This window comes from Mus pahari, chromosome 14, assembly GCF_900095145.1.
Source record: "Mus pahari chromosome 14, PAHARI_EIJ_v1.1, whole genome shotgun sequence".
Taxonomy (NCBI): domain Eukaryota; kingdom Metazoa; phylum Chordata; class Mammalia; order Rodentia; family Muridae; genus Mus; species Mus pahari.
In genome coordinates, this window is record NC_034603.1 from 87,563,502 (window position 1) to 87,573,054 (window position 9,553).

The 9,553-nt window shown below is 44.4% G+C and overlaps 1 protein-coding gene across 1 annotated transcript in view; it reads right to left on the reverse strand.

Moving 5' to 3' along the window:
* The window catches only part of Nploc4 (NPL4 homolog, ubiquitin recognition factor), a 57,718-nt gene that overhangs the window by 42,379 nt on the left and 5,786 nt on the right, over positions 1-9,553 (reverse strand). The window contains exon 3 of the mRNA XM_021212272.2: positions 6,977-7,089. Coding sequence (XP_021067931.1) covers positions 6,977-7,089 — 113 coding nt within the window. The remainder of the gene's footprint in view (positions 1-6,976; positions 7,090-9,553) is intronic.

Consider the following 9,553-nt stretch of genomic DNA (forward strand, 5'->3'; position numbering starts at 1 on the left):
CTTGCTTCCACTGGCTTGCTCAGCCTGCTCTCTTATAGAACCCAAGACTACCAGCCCAGAGATGGCACCACCCACAAGGGAACCTCCCCACCCTTGATCAATAATTGAGAAAATGCCTTACAGCTGGATCTCACAACTGAAGCTCCTTTCTCTGTGATAACTCCAGCTGTGTCAAGTTGACACAAAACTAGCCAGTACAGTCATACTCCCCCAGATACAAACCACGAAGTCTGGTGTGCACCTGGACAGCTTCAAAGGACAAATGCTACCATTTAAAGGCCTACATAGGGAAGGTCCTGATTTTAAGACAACAGAATTCTTTCTTTCCTGGCGTCACACACATCAGCGCACATCCTCTAAAAGTTAGCTTCCTTACCAGTATTTTAAAAGCTCTGAAGCACACGCAGCCATCTGACTGCATGTGTTAACACAGCCTGTGCTCACCTGGGCCTCCAGGACAGCCCTCCTGTTCCTTCTGTCTCTACCCTCTGGCCTTGCTGAGCTCTCCATCCACAGCAATCTATCGAACCCACACACTCTCAGGCCATGGCCAGCTCTCCATCCATCTATGTATCTCATACACAAGTCTTAGACTGGATGAGGTGACATGAGTCGAAAGCATCCAGACACGGATGATGCAACCACTGATTTACACGATATCTCACATCTCGGTCTGCTCATCTACGGGTCTCAAAGAACTGCCACAATCAACAAGTTCCCAGGCACAATCCTGACTGTCCTGTTGGTGGTTTTTGGTTTGTTTTGGTTGTTTTGTCTTGCCAGCTTGGCAAACTAAAGTCTACAACAGAGAAGCACAACTGAAAGCTTGCCTGGTACACTGGCCTGTAGGCCAGCTGTGGGCAGTCTCTTAGCAATTGATATGGACAGGCCCAGCCCACTGGTCAGGTGGTCCTGGGGTGTTTGAGAAAGCAGGTTGAGCACTTCATGAAGAATGAGCATTCCTCCATGGCTTCACCTTCACTTCCTGTGCTGCTCTCCCAGGATGCTGTGGCCCAGGATGCATAAGGCAAGTCAGCCCTTTCCTCCTCCCTAAGCTGCTTTTGGTAGTGGTGTTTTATTACAGCAATAAAAATCCTAACTAAAACACTGACTTATTTAAAAAACAAAAAACTCCACATCTCACTATGCAGCCTGGGCTGGCCTCAAACTCAAAATCCTTCTACTTCTACTTACTGGGTGTTAGGATTTCAGATCTGTGCTACAACAACTGGCTTAGCATCCCCCAGGGACAGAGGGTCACCACACTACAGGGTCAGGCAATTCTGCTGGTTTCTGCCCCTGTGAAGCACACACCCTCAAGCACATGCCAACACTTTCTTTCCCTCTGACAGGGCAGACTCCCAGACACAGCTTCCTGCTCCAAGACTGCTGAAGGCCTGCTTTCCAAAAGAACTGCCACAATTCTACCTGCTCTGCTCCAACTTGACATGACTTGTGGCTAAAGAACGTTTCCCCTCTGAAGCTATTCACAGAACCATTGTGGGTCATGCCTGACCAGAGGTGTCTCGTGGCACTAAATCAGCTCCAAGCCTTTGAAGACAGGAGGTGACAGATCATTTGGCAAACTTTCAGCTGCTGTCAACAGGACACACAAGAAAGAAGCTGAGAGAACAACTGGTCCAGTGCTGAACAGCAAACCGAAGAAGAACAATGTCTGCAAGTACAAGCACTGACAGACACGCAGACTCCCGGGAGCAGGGCTGCAGCTCTCATGAGCTGCCCTCGCCTCCTTATCCCCCATAATTCAGAGGCAATAAAGCTGTCAGACTGTAACCAGAACTTCTGCTTCTAGCACTGGATTAAATATGTCTAAACATCCTCTAACTATAAAATACTTGGCTCAGACACTGGATCAATTTTAGCAAATACACTGTAAAAACACTGCTGAGCTCCAAAGGTAAAAAACACCCAGGCCTTCCAAAGCTCGCAGTGACGTCACTAAGAATAGCAGAGGACATGGCTGTCCCTCGGCCAAGGCCAGGATCAGGAACTTGAGGCTCAGGGACAGCAGTACTCACTGGGCAGCAGGTGAGTGTTTGAGCCCCCTGCACACATTAGACTGCTGAGCCCGAAACTCCTGCATAAACCAAAGGGTTAGCCAGACTCGATGGTGCACACCTGTTATCCCAGCACTTGGGAAGGAAAAGCAAGCAGTTACAAATTCAAGGTCAGCCTTAACTAGACATCAAGTGCAAGGCCAGCTTGGATAATGTGGGAATGTCCTTAAAGAACAAAAAAACCCACATGACTCAAGGAGGTAAGACCAACCCAGAGAATCCAGAATAGGAACCAAGAAGAAACTGAGTCTACTTCCACCAGATGCTCTGCAGGGCAAAGTCACCTCCAAGACCAGGCACATGCATATGGAGTGAAACCTGGGCTGCTTCTGGGATCTGGAAGACCCAAACCAGAAAAGAATGCAGCTCCACAGCACCCCCTTGTGCTTACATAAGCAAATGCCACTAAAACTTGGATCAAATAGATCCTCTTAGAAGCCACACTTCCCCCAATAAAAACCAAAATTACAAGGGAAATAAATTTACACAACCAAGAATTGACAGAATAAGGGCTGAGAGAGAGAGAGAGAGAGAGAGAGAGAGAGAGAGAGAGAGAGAGAGAGAGAAGTCTACGATTCAAATGCTGAAATTACAAGACATAAACACAAACTCCAGAGAATGGATCAGAAACCTTCCAGGAAAAAGCTAGGAGCAGCCTGGCACTTCACAGTGCTAGACATCAACAGCCCCTAGGAAAGGGAATCAAATCACACTTTGGTTAGGCCTAGTGGTTCAGGCCTGTAAAACAGCTACTCAGGAGACAAAAGGCAAGTCCAAAGCTAGCCTGGGCAACACAGAAAGACCGTCTCAAAATAAAAAGTTTAAAAATGAGAAGGAAAGCCGGGCATGGTGGCGCACGCCTTTAGTCCCAGCACTCGGGAGGCAGAGGCAGGCGGATTTNTGAGTTCCAGGACAGCCAGGGCTATACAGAGAAACCCTGTCTCGAAAAAAAACCAAAAAACAAAACAAAACAAAAAAACAAAAACAAAAACAAAAAAAAAAAAGAGGAGGAGAGACCTGGGGATACAGCTCAGTGGTAAAGAGCTTGCCCACTGTTATTAACAAGTTGATGCCAGTACTAGGGGGCGGGGCCACAAAACAGGATATTAAAAGTCAAAGTGGTACAGACACCTGTAGTCTGAAGCAGGAGAATTCCAACTCAACAAATAAAACAATATATGAGAAGTGAAAACAGCTACCCAATACTCCCAAGCAAGAGTGTAACACCCAGCAGCCATGCTGACCAATCAGGTCTCCACAGAGCAAAACAAGTAGTTGTGAATGCAACCTACAAGGTGGGAGGAAGGGAGAGTCTCAAACTCACAATCCTCCTGCTTCAGTCTCTCAAGAGCACACAAGAGAACAATGCCTCAAGACATACAGTGTCATCCCAAGACTCACTATGTTTCATTTAATAAGAACAGAAGTGAAAGGTGCGAGCTCAGGTGAGACAAAGGTGGCTGCCATCATTCAATCCCCCCAGACTATGAATCCCTTGGCTCACTCTGCTTACTTTCATTTATGTTTAAAATATTCCAAAAGTTGAAAAGTTTATCTCATAGGCAAGGTTTGGTGGTGCACACCTTTAATGCTAGCACTTGGGAAGTAAAGGCAGGTGGATCTCTGTGAATCTGAGAACAGCCTGGTTGGGCTATACAGGAAGGACAGCCAGGACTATGTAGAGATACCATCTCCAAATACATACATACATACATACATACATACATACATACATACATACAACAAAGCTTATGTCAAAGAGGTTGAGAATTGCATGGTAGTTCCCAGACACTGGGAAGAAGAGTGGAGGTTGGTCAATGAGAACTAGCTTACAATTAGTAAAGATTAGAAAAAACAGTGTGAATAAAGTCTGTGCTGCTGCATGGTAAGGAGACCATACTCAGTCCCCTGTCCATCTTAGTCTCTACCTGCATCTATCTGCTGAGATGAATGGTTCTGCTCCACTACATGCTCCCGTAATGTTTGCTTTACCACTTCAGAGGCAATGGAGCCAAGTCACTGTGGACAGAAACTAAACCAAAATAATCTTTCCTCCCTCTGTTTTCTCAGGTCACAGTACTGGAAGGGTGACAAACACAGAATACTCATACCAGAACACCACAACCCACATAAATCTGTACTTTTTTCAGAGTCTCACACATGCTAGGCACATGTCCACCCACCACTGAGCTGAATCCCCAACCCCAGTGATTATATACAAATTTTCTGTACCACATTTATAATTTTTAGTATGTTCATATTGACTTGTTTTACAGGGGTGGCGGTCAGAGGATAGTCTGTGGGGGTCAGCTCTCTCCTACATGTGCGTCCCACAGAGTGAGCTCAGCTTGTAGGGCTTGTTGGCATCACTTTTACTTGCCCCTATTTATTTATTTTTTAAAGATAGGGCCTCACTATGTAACCAGGCTAGCCTGGCACTTGCAATACAGACCAAACTAGCCTTGATCTACCTGTCTCTGCATCCTGAGTGCTGAGATTAAAGGCATATACCACTAAACCTGGCCCAGTTTAATATTTTTTTTTGAAGTATTTGTTACTACTACTGTTGTTGTTGTTGTTATTATTCGCACCTGTTCCTGGCTTATACGTGGGTGTTCTGAAAATCCAAACTAAAATACTTCACCTGTTTCCTTTTAGTTCTACGTTAAGGGTTTTTTACTAATTTCCAGTCAAATTTGAAAAAGAATCATATATGTGTACATTTCTTTTTAGTGGTGATGTTGCTGGGGATGGAACCCAGGGTCTTACACATACTAGGAACATGTTCTACCACAAAGCTAAATACATAAAAATATATATTTGTGTAGGTTCAAAACAGGGTCTCTCTTTATCCCTGGCTGTCCTGGAACATGCTTTGTAGACAAGGCTGACCTTGAACTCAGAGATCCACTTACCCCCATCTCACAAGGGTTTTTCTATATAGCTCTGGCTGTCCTGGCACTCACTTTGTAGACCAGGCTGGCCTCAAACTTAGAAATCCACCTGCCTCTGCCTCCTCCCAAGCGCTGGGATTAAAGGCGTGCGCCACCACCGCCCGGCTTCAATTCCTTTTCTTTCCCTCCTTATGAGAACAGTTTTTGAACACACACGCGACCCCAGCACTAAGAGGAAGGGAGCACAACAGAGAGCTCAAGGCTAAGTTAAGTGGCAGGAAAACCCTGATTCAAAACCAAACAAAACTGGACTTTAGCTTGGCAGCATCTTACATCAAACAGCCCACAACCACCTACAACATGCACGTGGGCACACACATATACACAAACACACACACTCACACAAATTTTTAAAAAATTGTATACAAAAAGCCACAGCCAGTGTTTCAACGTTCGCTGTATCTTAGCACACAGGCTCCCTCCATCCATGTGGAAAAGGTACTGTTACAGGATGGCAAGGCCAGGGAGGGAAAGAAACTTCCCAAGGCTCACGGGCAGGGAAGGAATAGGAGCATAAACTCAAATTCCCTAACACTCCTGGGAAATGACCTGACTAGGGGAGCTGGTGAGGTGACGGCTCGGTGGCCTACTGACAAGCCCTACAACCTGAATTTCATCCCTGGGGCCCAAAGGAGAGAATTAAATTCCAAAAGTTGTCCTCTGACCTCTTCACTCAAGAGCATGCATGCACACGTGTGTACACATGAACACACACACAAATAAAATGTAGTAAATTGTTGTTGTTGTTTTGTTTGGAGACAGGGTCTCACTATGTAGCTCTGGCTGTCCTGGATCTCACTATGGAGACCAGGCTGGCCTCAAACTCACAAATAACTGCCGGCCTCTGCCTCCGTGTGCTGAGATTAAAGGTGTGTGCTGGCTAAACATTTTTGTTTGTTTGTTTAAAGAAATGACTGATTTTCAAAATGCAAAAACCCTTCTTCAGGGTTGAGGATGCAGCCCAGAGGTACAGAGGCAATTACTATGTTTAAAACCCGAGGTTCCAGCTCCATAAAAACTTAAAGGCCAGCCTGATCTGCAGACCTAGCAATATCTTACCCCAAAAATAATACACATCAAACCCTCCCAAAGCTCAAAGAAAATATGACTTCAGCCACCCTGATAGAAATGGTCGCAAGTAACGACAAAGAAAGGCACAAACTAGTTACAGGAATAGACAAACAGGTGCCAAGTCTTTGAACAAAGTATATCATCACTACATATTGTTCCCCACACAAGCTAATCTATAAACTTAAAAGTGAAAACTGCCAGAATAGCCTACTGTTCTGTCTAGTAATCAGGTGTGCAGACAAATGCCTGCAGACTGAGCCATACATGCAAGTAAAACACTCATACACAAAAAATAAATACATCTAAAATAAAAAGACTGCTGAATGCAGATGCCCAAGAGTGAACAAGCTGGTCAATAAAAAACCACAGAGCAAACATCAACTCTGCAGGCTCCATCATTTGTTACAACCACTCACCCCTGCATTCACAAACTGCTGGATGACTGAGTCAAAGGAACTCCATAATCATAGGCCTTTGCCGAAGCCCCACTGACACACAAGTGAAAATGGACCACCACACCTCACCTATCTTCTTAGTAAGCAGGGCTGACATGATGGCATCTATTTCCCAAACAGCTGTGCTCTAAGTCCTCCCCTCTAGACGAGGTGCTGGCCCTACTTCAGATATAGACCCAAGACCATAACCTTCTCTTTACACCATTCCAGAATTCCATAGTCAAACCTGCTCAACAGTAACTGCTGGCCTAGCATGACTGCTGTATACCAGCCAAGCAACACAATCCCCCAAATGTGAGCAGTGAACAGGGCCATAATTCGAGTGGTACCCAGGAGTAAGAGGACATCCAGGCAGCCTCAGGTAAGGCACTGCATATAGTTCCTCCTACTGCCTATCTTCCACCAGCTGGACACTTACTTGATTTTTAGCAAATGGAGGGATTTGCTGGACGATGCCGTTATCTCTCCAGTCTTGTTTCTGTTGATGTAAACTGAGAAGCCGTTGTTTTGGAAGCCAAACTCCTTTGCAACCTACAAGCCCCAAACAACAGAAATATAATGAAACATCCAAGCATCACATGCCACAGGCTGCCAAGACCACAGGAAGAACACTTGGTAACGTTAGGAAATGCTCATCAGACGTATGCATCCCTTGTCATTTCACTTGAGAAAAGCTGTATTGATCATACCAATGCCAATTCAGTAAATGGTCCACAGGAAGCCAAGGTTCTGTATAAATAATGAAAAGTTGAAACTAGCCAGAGTCAAGGCCATTGTGCTAAGTTAATTGCTACTTTTGAAACAATAGTGAGAACCCAATTCCAATCATAGACCTACCCACAGAGGGAAAATGGAGTGCAAAATGATGCTACCAATGAAGAAGTCAGCTGCAGTGAGCAAGTCTCAGCAGCTAGTGCCTGCTGCCAACCAAGCCTAATGACCAAAATTTGATACTGGGCCCATAATAGGACAAGAGAATTGACTCTTGCAAGTTGTCCTCTGACTTCCACATGTGCACCACGGCATGAATGTCACCACCATCATCCCAATACATATGTAAGTGTAAAATAGTTTTAAATGTTTTAAAATGAAATGTCTGGCACACACTCCTGTGGTATTAGCGCTAGGAAGATGGAAATGGGGGTATAGAGTTCAAGGCTAGTCTCAGCTACCCAGAAAGTTCTGGACTATATGCATGACTCTGATGATCTAACACAAAACAATAAAAGGGAAAAGAAAGGAGAAAGGAAGGAAAAACAAGTTAAGTGGGGAGGAAGGTAGATAATCAAATCCCTTGTGCTACGGGACCTATTAATCATTTAACTCAACAGATATTAAGCATCCTGTATGTGGGGCTCTAGAGGTTCTAGGCTCTAAAAACCCAACAGTGAGACCTTGAAATGAATGGTCTCAAATGAACCAATCTCTAAGATTCCACAAGCCGTCATCGTCTTCTTTTCTGGCTGAGGTAGAGGTGACAGTGACAGAGGTCTCAAATAGCTCTGGCTGGCTTCTAACTCAGAGTGCAGCTAAAGCTAGTCTTGAACTCCTAATCCTCCTACCTGCACTTCCCAAGTGCTGGTCTGTTTTCAACATAAACCATCTCACCACACATGCCAACATTTACTTATTTACTTATATGAAGCCATATAACATATTGTGACCATATATATATATATATATATATATATATATATATGCGCTACTTAGGACAGGCCATCCTGCCCAAACAACAAGCTTATAAGGGTAGAAAGAGGCTGTTTTAAATTGGGATTTCAACCCCACACACATAGTATAGTCCCACTTACAAGAGACATCTAAAGTAGTGGAACTCAACACTTTAGTGGGAAGAGAAAACAGAGTGACCAGGGCTGCAGGAAAGTTGTTTGAGGGAGAACAGATTTCAGACCTGCACAATGAAAATGTTCTCCTTTTCTTTTTTGTTTTTTTGTTTTTTTGTTTGTTTGTTTGTTTTCGAGAATGAAAATGTTCTGAAGACATGTTTCACAGCAATGCAAGTATACAAGAAACTTAACAGGGAATGAAAAATGTAATGGAATGAAATATGTAACAGAAGAAAAGAGAAAAAGAACACCTAATACCACAGATGTAAATCTGCAAGTAAATTAAAGATGTCTATATAATGCCATCTTGAACATGGATACACTTGTAAACAACATGGTCTTATAGGCCCAGTGCTCATCCAAATTGACAATCTGCCTGGGCTTGTGTGAACTTGTCACTCCCAATGGCAAACCTTGCTGCTCCACCAAAAAAAGCCAATTAATGAGTGATAGGGGAAAGCTGGATGCTGAGTTCTCTAGTTAACACAGAAAGAGCAGCCTGGGTGCTGGGTGTCTACGTCTCTGGACACTGGCAGTTGAGGAACCTTTGTGACAGGCCCTGCACAGACACTAACTCAGCAGGGCTAGACTCTGTAAGCAGAAGGCTGTTCAGATCCTAACCCATTAATTTCACTCAAGTTTTCCCTTCTTATAAGTGAGTGAGAATGATGCACAGTTAAAATGCTTTCCAAATAACTTTCAAAAAGCACCAAAGCACAAAATAAAACTGTAATGACAAATAGTTTCCTAGGTAGATACAGTGAGATTTCTTTGGAACCCCACTGTGCTTTAGATTTGAAGCGACGTGGCAGGTATCAGTAACAAACTACCTCTAGAGTAACACCACTGCACACGCGACTATAAACGCAGCAATAGCAAAGAAAGCTGGGAGTTAAATCACTTCATACTGACAGGGACGAAAAAACTGCGGTAAAGTATAAAACAAAAGTGATTCTCCTTAGGTCTGATTCAGCTCTCTCCATTACTCCCTGTACATACAGAGTCATAAACAGGGGCCAGGCAATAGTGGTGCACACCTTTAATCCTAGCACCTGGGAGGCAGAGGCAGGTGGATTTCTGAGTTCGAGGCCAGCCTGGTCTACAGAGTGAGTTCCAGGACAGCCAGGGCTACACAGAGAAACCCTGTCTCA